Source organism: Cataglyphis hispanica, chromosome 13, assembly GCF_021464435.1.
Source record: "Cataglyphis hispanica isolate Lineage 1 chromosome 13, ULB_Chis1_1.0, whole genome shotgun sequence".
In the NCBI taxonomy this organism is placed as follows: domain Eukaryota; kingdom Metazoa; phylum Arthropoda; class Insecta; order Hymenoptera; family Formicidae; genus Cataglyphis; species Cataglyphis hispanica.
The window spans coordinates 5,349,662-5,377,039 of record NC_065966.1 but is presented as its reverse complement, the minus strand read 5'-3'; the positions used below and the strand labels follow the sequence as shown (position 1 = coordinate 5,377,039).

The window sequence follows — 27,378 nt, the reverse complement described above, 5'->3', positions numbered from 1 at the left end:
GAAAATAGATTCATAAAGTTGGAGGAATAAATATATATTTTTATCGTATACACATTTGATGTCCATTCGTTATACTCTGATTTAACAATTGATTTAAAATCTGAGCCGACGTTTTGCGCGGAGCGATCTTATGATTTATCTCATTGAAATATGTTTGAATTGCATTGGACGCTTCCTTTCGAACGGTGCTCGTAATTGTTTCCTTAAAGAACGGAGCTATGATATTGACGATAATCGTATTTATCCAATCTATTGATCCATCCTTATTTTCGACTGTTACTTTAATGCGACTACAATAATAAAAAAAATAATTATATATGGAAAATTTCATTACATAAATAATAACATATATGTATCATAAGAAAGATTACACATAATTTACACTCAATATTAATTTTACAATTAACGAAAATTACCTAGGAACTTGTAAGTCGAATTTGTTGAGGACCAAAGTGTAATTTGTTGTGTTGAATGTGATGTTAATTACAGCGCGTATGTTTTCCGCTAATGCTTTAATACGGCCTCTAATATTTTGAAAGACCAGTTTTACGATGTAATCATACCTTCCCTTGAATACAGAAAATGTTATTTGCGCAATAAAATATTATAATTGTACGTAATAACATTTACAAATAAATACAACGCTAAAAAAATATTTTAACAGTTAGAAGCTTATATTGCTTTTGAAGAGCTAAAAATCAAGAACAGAAAGATTGTTGTGAATTACCTTTAAAAGTTCGAATTCGAAGCCAATGTCCATCTTTAATAACTTGTCTATGTACGTTAAAGTAGCGTTATTGTGACGCTTCAAAATGGACAATCCGTTTAATATTCCCGAATGCAAAACAAGATCTGCTTTGTATATCATCGGTTCAGAGAAATTCGGATCTTCCTGGTGACAAAATTAATTACGACTTTAATATTTCTATCTTAGTAAATTCGTGATAATTTGTTATCGGATAATGCGAAGATCAAGCACTTTTTATTAAAATCTAACGAAATGAAGCACGCACAATTGAATATTGTAGCGTTTGATTAGCATCGCGACTGTATTATCTGCAATGCGAACACACTCGCTACGTAAAAATACAAATAAGATCCCTATAATGTGAAACCGAAAAAAAATATGATCACTCAATAATATAAATTGATTAATTAATTTACTTCCAATATTTACATATATACATTCTTATATGTATATGTCGTAGCCAGATTACGTAATCTGTCTTTTTATAAAACACATAGACATTTTATAAAATGCGATCATTCTCAAATCATAGTTAAAAATAAAATATTTTACTGGCTAAGAATTTTAATCTCTTTATAACTTTTTATTTATTTCAGTCATTTTATGATCACCACGTTTTTATCGACCTTATTTTATGTTACTATTTGATAAAAAATAGTCATAATAAATATGTTTTTTTTTTATATTTTTTTACGTTTATATTTCTTTTTATTATTTGTTTTCAAACATTATTTTCGAGAATTTTATTTATGTTACTTTTATAAAACCTTAATTGTAACAAATATAACAAGTAATCATAAATACAATAAATAATAAATACAATAAATATTCATCTTTATCATTCACAAACTTTTTCTCATATAAATATTCATAAAAACTTTTAGAAATACACATAATTACTTACTAATATTAAAACAAAATTATCTATTCATTTTCTAAAACTATCTATTCATTTTCTAAACAACTATTCTATAAAGACAGTTCATAAAATGATTGAAATGAACCAGCCAGAATCTAAAACGATATACAAATCGTTGTTTGACTTGTTAGCGTTTTATAAAAAGACTAAAATTCTTAGTCAGATTGTAAAATATTTCATTTTCAACTATAATTTGAGAATGTGACCGCACTTTATAAAATGCCTAGACGTTGTATAAAACAACGGATTATGTAATGTGGCTATGACGTGTATATATGATAACGCTTTGTAAACGTCAAAAGTGTTAAACATAGTTTCCAAGTTTACGGTACTATCGGAGAGATAAATGGTTGGATTCGCGCCCGACACAATCCGCGAAGAGTTAAGCATCTGCGAACAACGGCATTGAACTTGAGCTGGTGTTCGCCTTCTACCCGCGATCTACCGAGTGAAACCTCGGTTTCACTCTCGTCCAAGTTCACGCCTCAGCCTTCGAAGCGTTAAAAATGAGATGAGCGAAAACGAAGCGAGGGATGACCTCGACCATTTGACCGTGGGACATCTCGGCCCAATGTCAACGCTGGAAAGTGTTATACCGGGATTCACTCTTGCTTTCGTACAAGGCCCAACTCTTCAGTTTCGCTTTCCATGTCCCTGAGGTTAAACGTGCGCGCACTTTCGCATCGCGGCCCGTTTGACCTCGAATCCCAGTTTTGACCCCGAAACCCAGCTTTCTCCCGATTTTCGAGCCGACCTCTCGCGATTGTGAGCGAACATTTACCATAATAAATCTCTCACGTGACCGATTGGTTTCTCACTATAGTTTGACAGATTCGCACGTTCGAGATTCATTGGTTTTATTCAGCGAAAAAAAAATTTATTGTAATCACGATAAATATGTATTTGCTGTTTAATCAAGCGATTGGTGCGATTAATATTTAATTAAACAGATTATTTAAAATTATTGAATTAAATTATTTAAAATTATTTAATTATTTAATTAATTAAATTATTTTGTGATTTAATTAATAATAAAATTCACGATTTAATTGTTCTTGAAATATATTTTGTTTTTAAGAGTACTACGTACCGTCCATAATTTTTGTTCAGTTTGTGGAAGTTTTAACGGATCCAGGCCATATTTGTTGATAATTTGAACAATAGCAGGATTGAAACGATCCACAAGTTTATTTATATTAACATTTCGATTTTTTATCTCTATAGTATCCCTATAATTATTAAAATTTTACATTTGATTAAGACATATATTTCGATGAGAATAATACCGAATTAAACTTGAATTAAATACGAGTAAATAAAAAAATTGACAAACAAATAGTTACAAACAATTAATAATCATTTTGATTATGCTGTATATATTTAGAAAGAATAGTTTTTAAGATTTGAAGAGAATGTTTGGTTTTGAACATAATAAAAAAATACCAATAATATCAATAATATGTAACAATTATACATATAAAAAATGTTATTGTGTGCTCACCAAGTTTCTAACTCGGCTGAAGACCAAGCGATAATTATCAAGACGATGTAAATAAACTTCATGGCGATTGTAACAAGACTATATTAATTTCTTATGGTCACAGCGCTCTTATAAATTCTTCATATAAATCCGATAGATCGGCAGATTATCATGCTCGTCGTCAATCATTTATCTTGACAATCATCGATCAAAATAACACATTTTTTCACTCATATGTTATCGCGTATCATACAGATGCAATGACAAAGCAAAAAGAAACAAAGAATATTATATTAAAACGCATAATGTATGCGATAAAAATAAATTATATCAATACAAAGAGAGATATGTATTTTCAACACATCATATAAAATAAAAAAAATATCAAAAAAATAAACATTTATTTTTATATATCTCTTATTGCATTGTATAAAATATCCGAATAAAATTAAATAAAATTTATGGACGTAAAATTTAGAATATAAATATATAACATCCATTCTTCTTATTTATCTTTAATATTTAGTATTAAATAATTATCCTAATTTCAAGAATTTTTTATTATATCATGTCAAAAATTTGAACTGTTAAAATTTTTAGAATTAGCTATTTAGTCTCGCATTGATATTCAAAAATATTTGTTTATTTGTTTACTCGTTATCCTTTTTTTTATGAGATAAAGTCAATTTCTACATTCGAAAGATTTTCGATGTTCGTTATCGACGCAGAATTCACCTCGTTTCGTGGCGCTCTCTGTAATATTAATCTTAATATAATATTAAAAAAGCACACTGCGTTATCTATTTGCATTCATATTATAAAATTTATGGAGTGATATTCCACGGATAACTAATATTCGATTAAACGGCACAGTAATATTGATTTAAAGAGATTTCGATGAAAAGAAACTTCATTTTTATTTCAAAGATTTCTAGTAAAAAGATAGACATTTTAATTGTGCAATTTTTAAAATATCTAACTTATAAAATGATTTATTCTTTATAATATTATTTAATATATCTTTATATTTTTTGTCATTTTATTTTTTATCTTATTGTAGACAAATATTGTTGCAATAACTTCTACTATTTCATCTACTGTTTCAAATCACTTTTTACATACATATATTTCTATAACAAAAATTTTATGTGTACGCGTATATCTCATTTTTACTTAAAGAAAGCAAAGTATAAAAATTCGTTTTTTCCTTAATTATTTGTTTATTTTTTTTAGTACTGCAAATTAAAATGATAACTTGATAAAACGGAATTATTATTTATGTCTGGATGTTACTCAAAATCTCAAGGTTTTTATCTCTTTCCACATTCCTATCATGTTATTGTTATCATCTTTTAGATTCCTGGTACAAGCGTTTGAATGACGCACTGAAGAAGTAATCACGAGTGTGAAAAACAATCTTGTTTGTCGGCCCTGGCGAATTTGTCCTCGAGAATCTGTTATGATGGACCAATCGCTGCTCGAGAAAGAATGGGTGTGTTTTGGTCGTGATGTCTCTTTACTATTTACTACGCTTTAATTAAAAAATCTAATGCGTAAAAATGTGCGCAAACTACCATCAGACGTCGGCATAACTGTAAATAATACACATAAACGAAACGTAAGGTAATTTTATTCTTATTTATATTCTATAATAGTATAGCGTAACACTTCTCGATTTTAAGATTGATATTGATATTGAAAATTTTATGAGGGAAATAAATATGAAGTAAGGATTTATAAAACAATTAAATTATTATGCATTGATTACATCATAAAATTTAAAAAAATAAAAAAAAAACCGCTATCCGTTCTCTAATTATAAGCGTCTCATGTTTTACTTTAATTTAATTACAATAATGGATAGCGGTTTTATTTTTTTTTTTTTTAATTTTATGATGTAATCAATGCATAATAATTTAATCATCGTTTTATAGATCCTTACTTTATATTTAATTCCCTCATAAAATTTTATTATCAATATCAAATACTATAGCATATTTCATTTCTTAATTTCAAATATTAATAATTTCACTTAAATTATTAGATTATATTATTATATTAAAAATTACTTTGCATTATAATAGAAACTCCAAGATCTTGTTAAAATTTCATCGCATAAAAATAAACAATAAAAGAAAATTTTCTACGCGTTTGTCCCAATGACATGCTTCCCAGAAGACAGCTGTTCAAACAACACGTGAGCAAAAAAATTGGTGCGGGTAATCAAGGTTTCATTATTACATGAATGAGAGGAAGGAGTGCACAAGAAGCTTAATGCTTTCTCCTTCTGCGGTTGAACGATCGCCGTCGTTGAAGAGAAACCGCGAGTCGAGCACGCTTTTTGTTGCTCCGTTTTCGCCTTCGGGATATTTCTTGCGGTCCACTCGCGGTCTCGCGCACAAAAGCCGCGGATGCATGCTAGTATCACGATACGCTCTAGGTCGATGACCTCACGAACGACTCCCACGTGTGACGTAACACAAACCATCTGCCGTCGCGGAAAAGGATTATCGCGAAAGCTTGATACCGCGCCATCGCCAACGCACTCTCGGAGGACGGATAAACGGACTTACAATCAGGATGAAAGGGCTCGAAGCAAAAGATCGAAAAATGCGATAATGCGTAAAAGATGTTTTTGCAAAAAACTATACAATTTTAGATGAAAAGAGAATTGACATTTCAAAATTGGAATAGCAAGAATGTGCACGATAGTATCTCGCGTATATTTACATGCAAATATACGATGGCGAAATGATAAAATATAATGAACATTGAAGGGAGAGTTATATTTTTATCAGATCGAAATGGCATCTTGAAAATAATACTTTGACATTTAGCTATTGATGTTCAAATTAGATGCACCTCTTTATCAGCTGACACATCATAATGTCAAGTCAACTATTTTTAAATTTTTAGATAATTTAAAAAAAAAAAAAAAAAATTACTTATCATCATCTATTTTAACACGCTACAGGTATGTACAATATTACACAAATGTGTAATATTGGCTCCAGCTATTGATGACAGTTCTATTTGTGAATTTTATGAATTTACGAATGTTAAAATATAAATTTTACACAGCGGAGAGATCTCTGTATCATGTTTCTACGAATCGGTTCGAAAGTTATTAGACATAAACAAATACATATATATGATAATATTGTTTTCCTCTTTTCTACGCATTACGCAAGTTTTTATATTACGCAGCGGAGATTATACGCCAAGCAACAAGCGGTCAACAATCTTCGCATATATTTTCATATTATCGGGTGGTCGTGTTGTGACGACGAACACTGTATATCTCATAGATAACGCATGATTGCTTTGTTTTACGAAGCGTCATAAGCGAGTGTTGATAAAAATTATAATATTAACATTTAACCCTCCTCACCAACCACTAGTCTGATAAATAAAGTCAACGTACTGTTTCGATTAATTATAATTACCGCGATGAAATAATAGACTGCATAAATCAATCAATTATAATGTAGTCTTTAAGTGATTCTCTTTTTGTAAATATATGAATCGTATGATTTAAAATATATTATAAAAGGAAAATCACATTTCGTTTAATAATCATATTTTTCTCTCATAAAGTCATATTTTTTGCAAACATTTTTTATATTGCAAAAAAATATATAGTAAGAGGAAAAAAGATATATATATATATATATATATATATATCTTAATATGTATGTATATCTTAATAAAATAGTTAAAAAGATTTGGATAAATTATCTTTATAATAAACTTGAACAACATTCTCTCTTTCAGTCAAATATTTTTTTTTATAAATAGCATAATTAGTTGATAACTTTGCAACGAATGATAACGCGATTATGCAAGTCATCAGTATAAAATACTGCTCAATTATATATATGCAAATTTTAACAATCATCCTAAATGGAACTTTCATGTTATCGTTATGTAACGGGCGTGCATGCAACAATATCTCATTAAAAGACATGCTATACAATACTTTCATAAAAATCAAGATTTTATTTCTTTTTTTTACATTATTTTTTACCACATTCTTGAAATTCATGAGTTGAAACTTTCATTTCTCACAAGAAACAACTATTCTGTATCTACTATTCTGTATTATTACACTAAAGTAATGACTGATGACACACAATATGAAGAGATAACAAAATAAAAAGTTTTTTCTTGATTAAGAAATTTCGAAGTGTAAGAAAAAAATGACAAGAGCTAATTAATCGATCAGCTGTTCTATCATAATTCTACTTATGATTCGAAAATGTACTACTTAAAGGATTATTTTTTGAAAATATAAAGTTGTTTATGATAAATCAGACAATAAATTTTAAGTGTACAAAGATATTTTTTTATGTACATCACACAAAGTTATATCTCGAAAACACGATTCTAATTTGATTTAGGTCATTGATACGGCGGGTTATTAATAAGTTTTATTTTCTTGAAACTAAATCAAATTATTAATAAAACACACATAATTTTTCAATTCAATTAATTATATAATAAAATTAAAAATAATAATATTAAAAAAATATTATAATACATAAAACAAATATCGCTAAACAAAAAAATAAATAAAAATAAAATTTAATTATTTTAAAGAAAAATAATGTAATAACAACTAGATATTTTTTCAAGAACTGCATTGGAATGAATGCTATTATTACCTTTTCTAATCCGGAAGAAAGATACATTATCTCATATCTATATCAACCTTCGAAAAATTATGTTCGAGTACATTGCACCTATTAGAGATGCATTTTTCGACACGTTAAATATATGTATGTAACATTTAACGAATCTGCGTTAAACTGTTAGGCAAAATAAAATGACGTAACAATATCTGGAGGACGCTCGTTTGTTGAAACACAATAATTGGTCAATCGTTGATGGCGTGAGCAGCATGAAAGTGTTTTTCGGTGACACGCACACAGCCTTTCTTCAATGTCGATCTAGGCCAATGGTCTTTAACGTTTTGCTCTCCTACATTGAGGCAAAAGAGAGGCTCGACCGCTGGTCCGATCTGAGAGAACCAATCGCCGAGTTCCCTTCACGCGAAAATACGTCGCGTGGTTTCTCTAACTCACACGTACACCTGTCAACGAATGCGTATACACGAGTGATTCACGTACAGATAAACACGGTTGTCTGTAAATACGTGACTAAGTCTTACCAAACAATTTAAAAAGGAATAAAAAATATAAACGCGCATTATGCCATAAAATAATATTTAAAAATATTTTCGATTCTTCTTTTTTCTCTCTTTTCTCAAATCTTTATTCTCTATCAAAAGATCATATGATAAATAAAGTTTCAGAAATAAATGCTTCTCTGATGTAATAATCATTTGTATAATTACTACAATTATTTATAATTATTTATATAATTATTACATATATTGTATATATTCGAGAAAAATAGCTGAATGGTTATTCATGTGCATATTAGATATATCTATTTCAAATTAAATCAGAATTCGCGGAAATCCCAATCTGATCAGAATTGCGTGAATCTAAAACGTCATTACGTCTTTTCTGAGCACCCTGCACAAGCATATATTCCCAGACAGTTTCCGTCACGAGGATAAACTTCGGACCGCGCTCGCCTGTGATTTCAGTTTGATTCAATCGCTCGTACACGTTGGACGTGTTCACGCACCGCACATACGCTTCTACATACACGTGCCAGTCATATATATATACGCATACATTATCTATACAAGTGTATATATATATATATATATATATATATATATATATATATATATACGTCTGCGTATATACATATGTATATCAATTCCGCGATTAGTTCATGTTGACAGACTTTGGAGTTGGAAACGTTTCTTCAGTCAAGCATAGCTACTCGAACACGACGAGTGTTTTTATTCGTTCGCGTCTTCGCAGATTAGGCGTGTAAAAAAAGCTCGAAAAACGCAAGCGTGGTCGTCAATCCCATTGAATCTTTAGCACCACGTGCTCACCGAGGACGGTCCACGTCTCACGTTTCGACGCTTCATTACGCTTTCCTCGAGGTAGGTAATTTGATGGTTTCATCATTTTAAAAAAATTTTGATTTTTCTAATTCAACATGAATATTCCTTCAGAAATTTGAAAATTCCAATTTTCTTGCTCCTTCCAAGTTTTGTTTCCTTGAGAATGTTATGTATCATACTTCAATTAACTTTAAAGTAAACAGATTTTACAGGAATAATGAGTTTTATTATTTTACTGCATTCGTAATATGTTTGCTTTTACTTGCTTCATAAGATAAAGTTCTCTTGGCACAATTGTTTAAAATTATTTATAGGATCACAATTTACATGTACCGTTTATATATGTAACGTAAACTACGTAATCTTGAATATATAAACAATCTGCTATCTTGTTAGATTTATAAATGTTTTGTCATATAATATAAACAGTGTACGAAACGATTTGTATTTCGCTTATAATACTTTGATAAATTTTGAAATCTTTCCTTTCTCTTTATATATGTATCATAATTGCCTGATATGCGTTTTTAATTATTTATTCAGAGATTATAAAGAGAAAAATCAGCATGATTTTCAATAAATGGTTCTATAATTATAAATGATAATTAAATCTTACGCGTACAAGATAGATAATATTATTACATTGTAGAAAAAAAAAACATTTTACTATCAAGAAAAAAAATTTATTTATATTATTAATTTTTTATCACTCGCAAATATTAAAAATTCAATATTTATCACTTTTCATCAAAATTGTGTACCAATCAGGAGTACATAACGTACAATAATCGCCACGTTAATCAATATTTTAATGACAATATATAAGTCATACATTTAAAACCGGAAAAAAATACCGATAGAAAAAAAATTTATTTATTCGCCGCTGTTATATTCCAGGATATGTTAACTGTGGTTATTTTATAATAATGCCATTTAAATAACTTTGCATATATCTAAATATATGATGTCGACTACAACTTGAACGCACAAGTTATTAATTGTTATACTTCGAATACCGCATTAACGTAATGAAAAGGATTAAAACGGAAATAATTTATCTGATTATATAGAGTAAACTCGTTATTTGTTAAATGCATGAATTATGTCGATAACATGAACGAACATTATTAAATAATATTATATATTCGTTATAAATACTCGTTATAAATCGCGTATATTATGCTTTTTTATTTCAAATTTCAATCTTTACACATATTTCATAAGTCAATATCAAATTTAAATCTATGAACAAATTTCTTTAAACTGTTTAATTTAAAGAAGCGAATAATAAAAAACACGATTTTTTTCGTACGGTGATTACCAAAAATATTCATAGTTATGCAAAAGAGAGATTCATCGCGGAGGAAGTTATGCAAATAACCGGCTCTAATATCGCGGCCTGTCATAACCACTACACGCAATTCATCGCTTCACTATGCGAGCTTTGGATTCGTGAAAGCTCGTCATTCTGATCTTGATGACACTCGAAGCACGCAGATACTCGAAACTCGATTCGATGATGCCAAGATCGATGGAAAGCAGATGAGTCAGTATGATGAAAAACATGTGTACATGTTATTGTTTAATGGTAAACTATTGATTGACTATTGATCATTTTCATCATTTTATCGGCGATTATTTGAAGACAATAGCGTATTAATGCAGCAAATTATATGAACAGACGAAAAAACAAAACAAAAAATGCAACAGAAAAAAAATTTTACTTCATTATCTTTAATTTATTAACAAAAAAAAAAAAAGAAAAAAAAAAGTTGCATAATCAATTATCTCAAAATAATAACATAGAGAAAAAATATTATTTTGTTAAATCATACTTGATAAATATGAGAAATTGTTCTTAATAAATTATGAATTTGGATGAAATAAGTTTTTGATTGGTTATATTATATTATTTGATATGATGAGATATTGTGATGTAATAATGCAGATAGTTTCATGACATGCCAAAAAAAAAAACGCGAACAGACAAGATCAAAGAATGTTCTCGAGAATGAGGATCTTCTTGTGAATGCACCTATTGCATAACGTTTTCATTGGCTGCGTGTGCGTGCCGTGGCAGTGGCTTCGGGGAAACTAGCTCTGTGTTTCCTGCGCTTTGATCTTATTTCAGTGAGAGAAGCACTGAATCAACGAAGCTCAAGGCTAGAGATATGCCAGACTTTGTACCTGGGATTGTCTGGGTCGCAAGAAGATGTATTTCATACAAACAAGCTACAAATAAAAGATTGACATATTCAAAAATATGAATTTTGTTCACAGACAGCTATATAAATATGTATTTTGAAAAGAAATTTATAATTAATAAAATACTAAAAAAATTACCATAACTAATTAACATAAATTTCAGAATATTATATTATATTTTCGAACATGTAATGTCGAATAATTAAGTATCGACGTCATCGAATAACTGATTTTTTCCATACTTTACATCTTCCTTCTATTTCTTCTCTTTTTATTTTAAAAATTAAATTTTGTATCCATCGCATTCTCGAAATCTCGAGATTGTCCTCATCAGCGGAAATGATCGAAAATAGTCACAAATCCGTGTATTCAGTGCCAGGTCCACGGCCAAACGAATTCACCTGGACGAAGGCCAATCGTCATCGTTCAAATATTCTAACTTTTAAGTTGCTCGTCGGCGATGTTAGTCACGCGAATTAATTTCAATCTCAAAACAACAGGTCACGAGACCCGCTGTTTTCTCTCATGGTAATTGTATATTGCATTAATAATACGAGATATTAGACCGTAAAAGCGAGGAATAGTTTTAGAGCGAATATATAATAAATTAAAGAGTACAGGAATATATTTAACGTTAAAATATTATTGAAATAAGAATGATGCCACGAAGAGATTTCTAATTTAACTTTTTCAAGAGATGAAGCAGCCAATTATATATTCGATAATTAAAAGAGATACGATGAATATTAATTATATTTTCAATTTTAATCTGTGAGAAAGCTATATTATCCTATTTTTGATAAGATATATCGAAAATCGATCTGGCGAGTTCGTTAAACACGGAACTTGTTTATTTCAGGATTTTTGCGGAGACCAGTCGCGAAGGAAATTAAACCGTACGATTTTTAGATCGCAAAGACAGCTCTTGACTTTATACGATACCGATTTACTTTCCTTACAAATATTAATTCGCATTCAATATTGGACAATCTGTGCATGTACAACCATTATGTAAATTCATGTCGAATAACGCCGTCGCGAACAAATCGGGAAAGTTACACTATTGACAAACTCGCACGTGTCTGTCAAATTGCGCAGTTGGTTGGAAAATTAACTTGTCGAAAATTGGTTTGCCGACGATAAGCTCGGCGCGTGCGATTGCGATACGACTCGAGAATGATTAATTGCGAGAAATACCGATGACACAGTTAATCATCGGTGCGTGTTTGTCGAATAATCGCGCGAGGTAACGGTCGAGCGTATTAATTTCGCGATCCTGATAAAGTGATCTTAATTAAAGGCGCATTTTGCAATGTATCACAAATCATGATGTACGTTTTACAGATAATATCGATTGCAAATATTATAAACAATGATTGTTAATAAGGTAGCTTATTCTTTCAAAATTGAAAAAGCTCGAGTTTTTATGTTCAAATATGTGAAAAATATAATTTTATATAATCATTATTTCGTAAAATGAAGGAAGCCTTTTGTGATAACAGAATTTTAATGTTCGTTATATACGGGGTGCGGCATTTAAATTGATACATCTAAAAGCAAAGCATTTTATAAAAAAATGTTTCAGACAAAAGTATTACGGTAAAATTATCAAAAACTAAATATTTTACAAGACATTTTATATAATTCATATCAAAATATGTCAGATTAAGATATAAATTAGTTAATATAATAATTCGAAAAATACTTAATTACATACCTAATTAAATATTTTTATTAACTTAATTAAATACCAAATTAAAATAAAATAATGCTATTTTTTCCCCCCCTCAAAAGCAAATAACTTTTATTTGAACCATTTTTTTATAAAATGTTTTGTATTTATGATAATTAGATGTGTGATGAATTTAAATGCCGCACCTTATATATTGCATGAATTTGCGATATCTTTCTCACGTACTTTCTTTATGTTAAAAGTATGACTTTGACCAACTCCGAATAGACAATGACTCATGACGGTATATCAAAGATAAAACGTATTTATTTTCATGCCTTTTATATTCGTTAAAAAATTATCAACTCTTCCACAAAAGTTTTTTTTTTGCAAAAAAATTTAATATTCTTAATCTCTTCTCAAATTAGAAAAAAAATATTAATTTTCTCATAATTATTTTATTTGTTTATAAAAATTTTACATATATATAAGTTTCCAAAACGAAATTTTACTTCTATTGTGGCATTGTTAACATTGCGACAAATAATAAATAATCTAAGGGATCTATGATCACAAATAAAGATGAAAATTACTTAAAAACTACTCATTCAGGTGACGACGATTTAACAATGATTTGTCATATATACGAGACTTCAAGGTTTTCGTTTTGGCAAAGTTTTCCGCGAGATTATTGGCTATCGGCCAAATCGGCTTTGCAAAATCGTTGTGACACATCAATAGACAGATAAAATTATATAATAAAATTGTTGGAAATATCGCAGGTCAATGAACCGAGATAAAAAAGAACATTTGAGAAGGTACTTGACATTCGCTGATATCGAGATGAATTAAAAGCTCGCGTGACAATTGTCAATCCGTTTAACGAGAGTGATCGTTTGTCTTTGTCATTTGGCCGCAGCGTACTCTCATTCAGGCGACCGTCCAAGTATTTAAATTTGCATTTAGTCTCGTTCCGAGAGGAGCGCAAAATGAGATTTCGTCGATCAATATGCTTTTAACGGATAATAGCTCGCGTGGGAATAACTGGTATAATCTGTGTATTGCAATTGATCCGTTATGTTACGAACAAAGGCGAATTGAAAACATGTCAGGTACAAGGCATGATGTATAACGTATATACGTGCGAGTCTTTCGTAAACGATAAAATAAACGACGTGGAATTTATATGTAATGCAAATATCGAGATATTCGTAGAAATTATAAATTTTAATTAGGCTAACGTCAGTTTTACGATTCGCAAATTTGGTAAACATTTTAAAATTGTCACTTTCGTCTTCTATAAATGTCTCAAGCAATTCGCGAGGTATCGATTTGGCTTGTTTCGGGACCGATCAATGTTAAACATTTTGTTATTCGCGGCTATTAATAGGGCTCTTAAACATCTCCCTCCCCTATCGATAGAACGTAGACGTTAACGATATTTGCACTTGTCACGTCAATGTCACGAAATAGACAAACGTCACGTCGGAAAGTTCCAAATAATATATGTATATATATATATATATATATATATATATATATATATATAAAATTTCACGAAAATAATTGTTCAGCTTTTTGAAACCAGTCCAGACTGTCAAGTCTAGGCCTTTATTTCTTTTTCTCTTCCACCCGTCTCTTATTGCATAAGATTGGATAATGTCAGAAACACTCGCTCACAAAGACTGTTCGTTCTCGTTTTAATTCTTAACAACATAAAAATATATTAGAATGTAATTGGAAAATACATTCTTCTAAAGAAATAAATAATAATAATTGCTGAATAAAAATAATTCAATCACATTTTATAAAAAGTACTACCGGGATATATTGAGAACCTCTGTGTGACAAACTTTCTTATTCATCGGTCAAAGAGATAAATCTCTCTCATTACGAAGACGATAAAATGAGAGGTTGCATATTTTCTGGGAGAGCATACGATCAACGACTTTTATGGTTCTCAAGCGAGATATCTTAAAATTTCAGTCGCTGAACTTTTCGCAAAAGATTGTTATATAATCCATATAAAAATAAAAAAACAATTATTTGTGTCTCAATATTTATCAGTATTATTGCAGCCTGTTTTTTCTATTTCTTTCCACAGATAATTTTCATCCATTTCAAAATAATGTTAAATTAGATTAATTTAACACACAAGAGAATGACACGCATATATCCTTGAAATGAAATCGAAGCGAACAACAAACATTAGTTGCAAATATCGTACAAGGATATGGTTTTAAATTAACGCAACTGATGCAATTCTTTTTCTTTTATCAAGATTCGGGGGATAAATCGAGGAGTTCGTTAAGAGAATGCACTTTCGTAAGAGGAGATGCAGATGGTAAACAATTTATTACGTTACGAGCAGAAAGCGCTCGGCAAATCCCGTCACTATTCTTCGCGTTTTACTCGCGCGTGCAACCTTCTCTTTTACGCAAGCCGCAGGAAAGTGATCGACCTTTTTACAGAGTTGAAAAACCAAACTTTTGCGTCGTAATAACAATTTTTGATTACAGTATGAGAATCAAATTAGAGAGTTAGCGGCGATTAGTCGCTCTTTTTCTTTCATACACAATTTTTATCAATTTTACGCTTATATATCTGAGATGAAATATCTGAATTTAGATTGGAATTTGATAGTTTTGTAATCGCTATTTATGCTATGTGTGCAATAATGACGTAAATAATATCCGTTAAATGATTGTAAAATTAGCGATAAAATTAGCTGCAATATGTGAAGTTTACATTGCACTGTAAAAATTCGTGATAATAAAATTATAAGAAAATAATGACAGATTTCACACAGATCTAATATATGTGTGACGCAAATGCAAATGCAATCTATCACAAAAAAATAATATCAATTATAAAAATTGGAATTTCTCGTTGCAATGCAATGTGTGCAGGTTGTTTTCCGTATTGGAAAATATAATTTGTCAAAAATATCGTCAAGTCAGCGCGCATAAATGGTCAGCGCGCGTAAATCATCTGACAAATCGCTAAATAATCATTATAAATCGCTAGATCATCATTGCGATAAAAACCGCGTAAACAAACATAATTTCTGCTTAAACGTCTGATCAATAAAAGCAATAAGATTTCTTTTTTAATTTGTGACTCACCATGACGGACTGCCCGTAAATATCTAGACTGCTTTTGTATCGACCTTTGAGTTGTCGTCGTATCGATTCGATCACGAAAGATCTGCTGTACAAAAAAGGATAGACAATGTTTATTAGACCTTGACAATGCCAGTTACATGCAACTAAATACATGCAAGTTGCGTGGCGACCAAAGTACAATGTTCAAGATTTTTATATTACCGCCTACAAGCGCGACTCGACATTCAAATGACTGTCAAGTAAATAAGAAATATTAAAATTTTTTTTTATTCATCTCTCTTTATGGCGTAATCATTTCTTGCGAAGGTTGAAACATTAATTCTCCGTAAAATGCTGTTTTAAACATACAGCAAATTTGGAATATTAATTTTAAATTCTCAATTTTTTCAATTTAAATCTTAAATAAAAGATTAACATTACATAACATTTAAAGAAATTATTTTAAAATTGATTACTATTATTAAATGAAAAATGCTTATTGTTAAATAAAGAAAGTTGTACATTACTATTGTTATATTATTTTTTAAAAAGCATGACTCTAATAAACACTATCAAATTTCTTAAGTTAAATTTAAAATGTAAATAATTTATTTTAATATTTTATGTGCCAGATATGAAATAATATTTAGGATAAAATTAAGCACAGATAAAAAAATATAAAAGAAAATATAAATCAATACTTTATTCGATCAAAATAATGGTCTATGTGAGTATAATCGTTATTTTTTTTTATATTGCAGACATTCTAGAATGGAGATTTTTGTGTTATTTTTACTTACTGAATTATGTTGAGGCAAATACGAGAACGGAAATTCCTAACTATTACTAAGACGTTTGTTTGGATTTCCCTTAAGTAGGTCGCCATGCAGTCTACTGAGTTATTCATATCGAGTCTATCTAAAAGAAAGAAGACATTGGCATTATTATTTTTGCCTGTAGAGACTATAAAAGAAGCTAACATCAAAAAAGGCACATAATATATATCTCGATATATATATTTATTGATACAATGCATGTAGCATAATACTGCTTTCGCAAGTTGATGAAATTGCATACGAAATTGAAATTTGATAATAAGAATTTTGAATAACGACTTAAGATCGCGCGTTGAAATGATTATAATATTATAATTTATAATTCATTATTAAATTGTTTCATCAAAAAATAAATATAATACCAAAACCATTTTCTTTTTTAATGAAAAGTACAAAAATATATTCCACTATTTTTAACTTCAACATCGATTATTGTATTTTTCCGGGCGAGAATTTTGTAATTATTTTTATCAAACGAAACTAATACCTGGCCAAAATAACCGATAATCTTATCTAATTTAATATTGATAACAAAATATGACTGCTCCCGGAAAGAAAAGCTTTTTTGTTTTTAATCAAACAAATACGATTCATATATTGAAGATTAAAATATCTCGCAAAATCTTCTGGTCAAAGACATTCGCCTGATTATTTCTCGGCTTCTTTCAAACGAGATTATCTCGTTGCGAAGAACTAAAATAACTTGTGACCTTACCTAATAACTGTTAAAGGCGCAAACTCGTCTGATTCAAGCTCACAGTATCAGATTTCTGCGAGGTGGGACTTAGACCGAGCCTATCCTCAACGAAGGATTGATGCATCACATTATCGGCTTTAGTCGTTGCCATTTCCTGGAATAATTTACCTAAAAATTAAGAGAGATTTTAACGCGCGATTGCGGAGAAAATCGTTCGTTCGAAATGTCGCGAAAACCGTTGACGATTCAAACAACCCGTAATAATTTTTCTGACTCATCCAAACATTAGTGCGCGGCAATTTCAAGATGTTCCGGATGAAAATTTGGCCGTTTTCCGAAATTTACTGCCAGTATTGAAAATTTATAATATATATATAACGTGAACTATAGTTTTTCAATACTGAATTTTGGAACACGACTTTTATGTGATTACTTTTATCGAATAAAATTGACAATAAAATTGACTGACCGAAATAACCGACGATCTTAATTAATTTAATCTCAGCAGATAATATTTATTAAATATATTTTTAATATTTATTGTTCGTTAATTATATGTTTTCCAATTAATTGTAAAAATAATATTTATTTAATGTTTATCAATTATTTATTTTACATGAAATATTAAATTAGCAAATGTTAATTATAAATATTTTTTTAATGAGAAAAGGAATTATTTCATTATTTTAATGTTTATAAAAATGTTTTTCAAAACATTTTTAAAAATATTTTTAAAAACATTTTCAAAAAACATTGTCTGCTCATTAGAATAGATCGTAAAATGTAGCTACTCCCAAAAAACTTTCGTTTTTAATCCAATAAAAATGACTCGTATATTGAAGCTTAAAATATATCGCGATCACATCGATTGTGCAAAATCTATCAGTCGAAAAGTTAGTCTGATTATTTCTCGGCTTCTTTCAAACAAGATTATCTCATTGCGAACGGCTGAAGTAACTTGTGACCTTAGTATCAATTCTGTAATTCAAATAAGGGTGAAAATTACAAAAATGCGCGATTTTATTAGGTTTGTATTAAAAAAATTATAAATTTTCTTGTAATTTCTACCCTTATTTGATTTACAGAATCGATATCCTGGTAACAAATACGTCATTTAACATCAAAATCACCTTATTTGATATCAAAATCACGTACACTTGCTAGCTGAAATCCTTACCTAATAGCCGTTAATGGCACAACCTCGTCCGATTTCAAGCTCACATTATCGGATTTCCGCGAGACGTGATTTCGACCGAGCTATCCTCAACGAAGGATTGATGCATCACTTTGCCGGCTTTTGTCGTTGCTATTTTGTTGGACAACATATCCAAAAATTAACGAGATTTTAATACGCGCTCGCGGAGAACGTCATTCGTTCGATCCGATCGGAACGAAATATGTCGCGAAAATCGTTGACAATTCAAACAAGTAGTGATTGTACTAACTCACCCAAGTTAACGTCAGTGCGCGGCAACTTCAGGATGTTCCGTTCTCGTTCCTTCCGAGAGGTTACTTCATCGTGACTGTTTTCTAATGAAAATTAAATTAAAACTTGAATCTCCGCAAAATGTTATTATCAAGTCGAGATGTCTTTGATATGTTTAAAGCTTAGGCGGTCGTATTTTTTTTATTCTCGAAAGTCATAATTGTGACTACTTGTATATCGACGCCTGTCGCCATAAAAAGTAACTAACATAAAGTATTTAGTAATATAGTAATTTAGTAATAAAGTAATTAGTAATTAATTAGTAAGAGGGTAAGAAAAACCTTTACCCTGAATCACTTGAAATTATCTCACCGACGAGGACTATCTCGCTCGATTTGATCGATCGTCGTACATACACGCTCGCACAGGAGAACAAATGAGCGTGACGTTAGGTTTCTTTGTTCCAGGAAATCCGTGCCGGTTCGAAAGGCGCGCTAACGTCGCGTCGACCGCCGTATCGACCACCGGGCGGCAGCCACGCCGATTGGCTCGGCAAGGATCACGTGACCCCGCTCAACATCAATTTGGACTACTGTCTGCTGGCAGTGCCAGGCGCACTTATCAACGTACGCTTGAAGGGAAGAGAGGAACAAAGGATCCGCGGAGACGGCCTCCGCTTTTCTCGTTTGTGTCGCTCGTTTCGTCATCAGGATTCTCTCGCGTTTTCATCGTCTCGAGATCACGTCACGGAATCGTTTCTCCTCGATCGAAATTCGCGCGAACGGTACGTACAGTGTGAAGTGTCCGCGAACGCGACACTTTGACAGCTCGCCGTCGCCGTAACGGCGTCGTCGACGGATCATCGTCGGATTTCGTCGAACGGTGTCATTGGGATCGAAGGGCAACGCGAAACTGACAGAACGCCGTCGTCGAGGCATCGTGACTCCTCGACGCGAGACAAATCCGCGAAACGTGAAATAATCTCGATCCTCGGTGATTTTTAATTCCTCTAGTCTCTCTCTCTCTCTCTCTCTCTCTCTCTCTCTCTCTCTCTTTTTCGCGTTAGAGAGAGAAATCTTTGAACCGAATATAGCTACGAATACGTCTGTACGCCGCGAATTTTGAATAGTACTCTGCTAATCTCGTCGGTCGCTTTTTGCGACCAGTAGTTCGCGGGCTTGGACATGTACAGTATGAACTATATCGCCAAGATCATCAGCAACTTCCGTCTCTTCTACAACGAGATAAACGCCGCGACCCTTACCGGTGCGATCGATGTCATCGTTATCGAACAGCCGGACGGCACCTTCACGTGCTCGCCCTTTCATGTCCGTTTCGGCAAACTTGGCGTACTTCGCTCTAGGGCGAAAGTGGTAAGTCAAACATTTGTAATTAGCGATAATTTATTGCCGCGTAAGCGCAATAAATCAATAACATTACCTATGTGTGCTCTATTGTACTTTTCTTACTGTTTGTTTATATATATATATATATATATATATATATATGTATATATTACATGATATTAAATATATTTTCTGGGGATGATTACTGCTATTATTAATTACTAATATTTTCGAGATTATATATTTTCTTGCCTGTATTAAAATATATTAAAATATATTACTTTTTTTCTGTTGAAGGAAATTTCTTTTTTCAAAGAAAGCTTTCTTTTCTTTATATATTCTTGGATATTTATACTTTTATTATATTGAAATAAAATAAATATGAGAAAATTATATTTTTTATATATACAATTATATAATAAATATATAGTTATATTGTATCTTGTTGCATATATATTAAATAATATTTTCACAGGTGGACATCGAGATAAATGGAGAGCCTAGAGAGATTCATATGAAACTTGGAGATTCTGGCGAAGCCTTTTTTGTAGAGGAAGTTAGCTTAAATGGATCGCCGACAGATGCTGAAATTCCACCACATTTGGCCTGTTCACCTATACCCGATGACAACTGCTTTCCACCAGCAAAATTCAATCTCTTATCAGATCTGCCTCAGGAGCAGAGAGAAAAGATCCTCATAGATTCGGTTCTTTCTATAGAATGTGAGAAATGGGAACAGATGTCCGCCTTACCACCCGATCAACGAGAGAAGTTTTTGATAGAACAGTTCTCAGATCTTCCTGCGGAACATCGTGAGAAATGGCTTCAGATTGCTTCGTTGACTGTGGAAGAGCGAGATGAGATGTTTAAGGAAAGTTTTGGTACAATATCTTCAGAGCAGAAACAGCAGATGATCAGAGAAATATATTCTGCCTTGAAGAAGGAGGACAAAGAGAAATTGTTTAAAGAAAATTTCCCAGAGCTTTCGATCGAGCAGAGACAAAATTTTGAGAAAGCTTTATTGAGCGACTGGAAAGAGAAAGAGGAAAATTGGGAAGAGAAGCATAATAAGAATGAAGATGAGGAAATATTTGATATGGATGCTATCAATGATGAACAACCAAAATTGCCAGTTTCTTGCCCGAAATCTTTCGTAGCTGTTACTTCATCTGACAGAATTCGCAAAATCAGTGTAGTAAATAATGATTTTAGACCAATTATGGATGATCCCCAAAGCAGTAGTAAGGAAAAATCAAGTGACGAATCAAATTCATCTTTGAATAAAAAGAATTTGAAAGAAGAAAACGTTGAAGAGGCAAAAAGTAATAATTCCACTAAGAGGAAACGCAAGAGGAAGAGTGTTATGAAGAAAAAAGGCTTGCAGAGAAAAACTAGCAATGGCAGCAGCAGCCAAACAGAAATGAGCGAGGCAGATGCGCTAGTTACCGAGGAATCAATTAGTGAAACTGTAAATAATATCACTTTATTTCTTATTGTTATACGTATCAACATTTTTATTCATTGAATATTTTTTTCAAGGGACCTACACCAGTCACAGAAGTTGAAAAGAAGAATGATATGGAACCAATAACATACTCTCAGGATATAGTTGAGAAGCGTCCTGAAACTGATTTTCACTTCTTCAGTGATTCAGAAGTTACCAAGTATGTAATCTCTTATACAATTCTTGTTGAAAAATAATATATGCAAATGTATTTATCTACATATTATGATCATGTGTTTGAAAGGAACAAAGACTCCAGATCATGTTCACCTGTTCAATCTGATACGGAATTCGAAGTACGTAAAATTACACAAGAGAGTAGTGAGAGAGAAGACGACAAGGGTCATCAGCAAAGTTGGAGATGGGGTGAATTGCCAAGTCCACCTCCAGAGTCAGTGTCACATCGGAATTCATTAAATTCTTCAACAACAGCTAGTCAACCAAATAGTTAGTATACAATTTTATTTCACTTTGATTATTTCAAACTGTACACTGCAACTGTACATTGTCACTGCAATTAACACCACATTGTACGATTTTAACAAAAAATGTATTATAATTGATCATTTGTTACATTTTGAAAGACTAATAAGCCTGATTCAGATACACATCATAAATATAATGTCATAAAATTCTCAATATTTTATTTTTATAAAAATATTGGTAGCTAACTGGAATGCTTGATCTACTAACTATTTGCCAACCGCTTTTTTAATGACAGAAGATGCACAACGATCTATGCTCAGTGGCATGTTCTCCTTTATGAAGAAGACTTCTCGCGTAAGACACAATCCAGAATCAGAGGGAATTTATCTTAGCGATCTTAATGCCGACGAACTGGACCCTGAAGTTGCGGCTTTGTATTTTCCTTCTTCGCATCGAGGTTCAACGGTGGTTAAAGGTATATTGGTAAACTTGCTTTTGCTTTAACATATTAAATGCATGCAATCGAAACTAACTACGTCAATAACTATGCTTTGTATTACTTTTGTATTATTTATCAAATTACATTGAAATTATTTTTGCATTTTTAACAATAAATATAATATTCTTGAAGTAGAAAAATATTTTTACATAATTCATAAATTTGTTTTCCTGAAATGAAACTTACAACTTTCTGCTAGTAATAAATTACTAACAAAGTTATATGTTTTTTGTAAATAAAATTTATTATTTTTCTTGTTTTAGTTAACTCAAACTGGTTGGTATTGCTTTGATATTGCTTTTTATATTTTATATATAAAAAAATGTTTATTTTTTTTTAGATGAAAAAGTAATGGACGAAGAGGACACAGAATCTGGTAATGGGCCTAGCTTACCTCAAAGCCCCAACAGTGTTGAGGGAGCCATTGGTGGACCAAAGTCCTTAGACAGCGATTTCGAGGAACCAAAGCATTCTATATTCGATAATAATGTAGAGATAAGTATGTCATTGTGCGGTGGTCTAGACAATGAGAATGGTCCTTCGAAGGAAGCTTTTCAAGAAAATTTACTGCACTTTGAGGACGTTTGTGCTGATCCTAAATTATACGAAAATCCGAACTTGGTCGTAAGAATCAACGGAAAATTCTACAATTGGGCTACAGCCTGTCCAATAGTGCTGACCTATGCTGTTTTTCAAAGACACTTACCGCAACGTGCGATCGAAAATCTATACATACCGTTGCCGGCGCATGAGGATAAGAAGCGGCAGAGTAACGGCAAACCCGAGAGTCGTAGCGGATACAGTTCTTGGTTTTCTTGGAGACGTTCCACGCAACCATCTAAACCACAGGACATTAATCAAAGTAAGACATTTGAAATTTTTTCTGTTTAACGAACTTCCTATGTTTTATCTACAATAATTATATTTGTTTCGCGATTTATTAATATATGGCTTCTATCGATTTTATTACAGCCGAGGAAAGTGCCGTGCAGTTATCTGAACAGATTTTGGAAACCAAAGTTGCAACAAACGAAGAATTACCCTCTGTTAACAGGTAGATAGCAAAACATAGATCTTGATCACTCTGCTTTTTTAAAATATTCGATTTTTTATATTTCTATTAATAATATAATTCTATTATATTTTTTCAGAGAGGAAAAGACTGAGCAAAACATAGACTTGCCAAGCTCAACAGAGGCGATAGAAACTTGTGCAAGATTAACACCTGCATTAAATGAAACTGCACTTGCAAAGACTGAGAAAACGCATGAGAGAGAGGGCGAAGGGTATAGCGGCGGTGAGGATTCCGACAGTAATCATAACGAACCACCAGGTATTAAGATACCTATTGAAAGAAGACCGTATTACGAATCCACAGAGAAGTATCGTAAAACTTTACGATTGTCATCTGAGCAGATTGTAAGTATTTTCACACACATTTCGTCATGCAATCGTATAAAATATAAATAAAAGCTCAATAAGTTTTGTGTTATTTCGTTATAGGCCAGCCTTAATTTGAAAGACGGAGCTAACGAAGTGGTTTTTAGCGTAACAACCGCTTATCAAGGTACGAAACGTTGCAAATGTCACATCTACAAATGGAAATGGGATGACAAGATCGTCATCTCTGATATCGATGGCACTATTACGAAATCGGATGTCCTGGGCCACATTCTACCGATAGTAGGCAAAGATTGGGCTCAATCAGGTGTCGCTCAATTGTTCACTAAAATCAAGAACAATGGTTATAAGTTACTATACCTTTCGGCGAGGGCGATTGGCCAGGCTGGAGGTACACGGGAATATTTGAGGAATTTGAGGCAAGGAGATCTGACATTGCCGGAAGGTCCATTACTCTTGAATCCTACTAGCTTGATCTTGGCATTCCATCGTGAGGTGATAGAAAAGAAGCCGGAAGAATTCAAAATATCCTGTCTAAAAGATATTCAAGCGTTATTCCCCGAAGGATCCGAGCCATTTTATGCTGGATATGGAAATCGTATAAATGTATGCTCAATCATATATCTTATCAATTATTAATAAAACAACTTGAAATAATAATTATATGTAAAAATGTTTTGCATATAGGATGTATGGGCATATCGAGCAGTGTGCATTCCTATAATGCGGATTTTCACCATCAACCATCGAGGAGAATTGAAACACGAATTGACACAAACATTCCAATCCTCGTAAGTATTGCATTATTAATGTTTATTGAAATAATAATTCTTTTTTCTGTGTCTAGAACACATAATAGAATAAAATCATGAATTAAAAACGTGTATATTTGATTATAGCAATGTATATAATCGTTACTTAGGCTATTTGATATTTTTCTTTAATTGTAGCAATTCTTATTTATGCTTTATAGTTTTTTTTTTTTTTTGTCGATATGATTTTTTTTATAATGTGTATCAACTTTAACACAATTTATTTGCAGATGGGATATAATAACAATAATTGTAATCAATTGTATGGTATAGCTTACATAACATTGAATCCTACTACCTTTTTCCTTAGCTGATTTTTATCTAGAACTTACTAACAACTTTTATAATCTAATTAGTTTTATTAAAAATGTTAGAATAGTTTATAAACTAATTAACAAACTGGAATCTCATCCCTCTCTCCTTCACTATAGATTAATTATGATAAACGCTTGAGCATTGGAAGATGAAGTTATTGGTTGAAAAAAAAATGCAATTTTTTTCAATGGGTATTGATAGGTCGGATATTTCTGTGATTACAGTTATGCGCGTCAATGCAATATCATCAATGAATTGTTCCCACCAACAATGCCAAACGTCTACTGATCGGCACAACCATAAATTTTATCAAATAAATTAATTAAATTAATTCAAGTATCATTATATACAGCAAAATGCCAATAGTATCCGGCTAAATTTAATGCATTCTTGTGTTATGCTTGGAACATATTGCCTTGTATAATACAATCTATGCTTTATTTTTAGATAATTGCCTAAGTACAAAGTTGAAACGCACATTTTTTTATGCACGAATAATATGATAGATTATCAGATAAAAAAAAAACTTATTTGCAATTATAAATATTTAAACCGGATACATCCAATGTAAATAATACATCAAATAGAAATGCAAATTAGATACTTTAATATATTATACTATGTTTCGGGATATATATTTGGTCGTGCGACTACTCCCACCTAATCTTCTTATGATTTATAGGGTAAGCATTTGTTTTGTACAAGCTTTTTATCATCGCTTGATACGCTTTGGTTTCCAGCCGTCCTTACATCTTATTATTGGGATCAACATTTTTCAACCATACATTTTTCAATATTAGGCAATAATGGGCAAGGAATGATATTAACATATAATTCATAATGTTTTGAAACATTGGTTTTTGAATGTATAGATAAAATAATGTTTGCCATTGCTCAAATTCATCTTATTTTTTATTTGCTTATCGTGCATAATTTTTTAACCAGGGACTTCATGATTCTGTTATTTATACATTAATGAAAATATTAATGTTAATTATAAATTAATCATAGCTTAGTTGTTGAAGGTGTTACACTGTTCTTATTTGTATTTATTTTTATTTTATCTATGATTGATTATATAATTTGTGACTTACACTTGTCAATCTTTTTACAATTTACTTTATATATGTTCTGTATCAATCTAATCTTAGATGTATTGTACCATATTTTTATTCAATTCGCACATACACTTTATATTTAATATAGTTTATGTGAAGAAATATTTAGATTGGCAAAACTTATACATTTTCTTAATAGTTCATGTATTAATCCATTTTACATAAATTATAAATGTAGATTAAACATTCATTTTTCAGCCATACTGACAGTATAAGAGAATGTAAATGTGCTTGACTCATGCTCTGCAATTTTAATTTGTTCTTGTTATAGATATTCGAACATGAGCTTCATCGTCGATCATGTGTTTCCGGCATGGCGAGAAGACGCAACTGACGAATTTAGCAATTTTGCATATTGGCGGGATCCGATAGCAGAAGTACCGAAACTCGAAGAGCTTTACGCTCAGGCTCAAACTACCTAAGAAACTTACTTTATTCTATAACTGTCATTCGCTTGTATTACGAACGAGATGATAATCATATTTAGCTAACTTTTATATCCTATGCGTTGATCGTAGTGACCTTGACAGGTGTGATTATCCCATGCTAAGAGTCTCGAAAATGCGAATGCTTTTTTCAGATATTAAACTTATTATTTAAATATTAAACACAATTATATATAATAAGTTATATAATAAGATTAATAATCATTTATATGACATATATATATATAGATATATAAAGCTATAATATATGAATTATAACTTAATTCATATTATATGAGTTATATGAAAACTATATATCTATAAATATGTATATAAGTTATAACTTAATTCATATTATATATAAGTTATATGTAAACATATATATATATATATATATATATATATATATATATATATATATGTATATAATTTATATAATTTATATATAAAATATAT

The 27,378-nt window shown here is 31.0% G+C and overlaps 2 protein-coding genes across 16 annotated transcripts; one reads left to right on the top strand and one right to left on the bottom strand.

Moving 5' to 3' along the window:
* Window positions 1–18: 18 nt before the first annotated feature.
* On the bottom strand, window positions 19–19,560 carry LOC126854267 (uncharacterized). Of its 12 annotated transcripts, none has more exons than XM_050600838.1 (9): window positions 19,424–19,522; window positions 19,100–19,180; window positions 18,828–18,956; window positions 17,669–17,818; window positions 16,918–17,035; window positions 16,139–16,223; window positions 728–892; window positions 417–568; window positions 19–290 (listed from the first exon to the last, which is right to left on the bottom strand). In XM_050600838.1, exons 5-9 carry the CDS (start codon window positions 17,022–17,024, stop codon window positions 41–43), a joined length of 759 nt encoding a protein of 252 aa, XP_050456795.1. In that variant the 5' UTR covers window positions 17,025–17,035; window positions 17,669–17,818; window positions 18,828–18,956; window positions 19,100–19,180; window positions 19,424–19,522; the 3' UTR covers window positions 19–40. The 12 variants fall into 12 exon arrangements, with proteins under 12 accessions (XP_050456795.1, XP_050456800.1, XP_050456798.1 ...); XM_050600843.1 differs by having other exon boundaries at window positions 17,669–17,804; XM_050600841.1 differs by having other exon boundaries at window positions 19,100–19,173.
* On the top strand, window positions 8,855–27,299 carry LOC126854202 (phosphatidate phosphatase LPIN2). Of its 4 annotated transcripts, XR_007688075.1 has the most exons (13): window positions 8,855–9,175; window positions 19,544–20,449; window positions 20,898–21,890; window positions 21,962–22,086; window positions 22,171–22,373; window positions 22,648–22,827; window positions 23,192–23,713; window positions 23,824–23,905; window positions 24,003–24,270; window positions 24,355–24,858; window positions 24,940–25,043; window positions 25,604–26,062; window positions 26,769–26,900. XR_007688075.1 is itself a non-coding variant. In XM_050600668.1 (12 exons), the coding sequence occupies exons 2-12, from the start codon at window positions 20,261–20,263 to the stop codon at window positions 26,917–26,919; spliced, it is 3,318 nt and encodes a 1,105-aa protein (XP_050456625.1). In that variant the 5' UTR covers window positions 8,856–9,175; window positions 19,544–20,260; the 3' UTR covers window positions 26,920–27,299. The 4 variants fall into 4 exon arrangements, 3 of the variants coding, with proteins under 3 accessions (XP_050456625.1, XP_050456626.1, XP_050456624.1); XM_050600668.1 differs by lacking the exon at window positions 25,604–26,062 and having other exon boundaries at window positions 8,856–9,175; window positions 22,651–22,827; window positions 26,769–27,299; XM_050600667.1 differs by lacking the exon at window positions 25,604–26,062 and having other exon boundaries at window positions 8,858–9,175; window positions 26,769–27,299.
* Window positions 27,300–27,378: the final 79 nt, after the last annotated feature.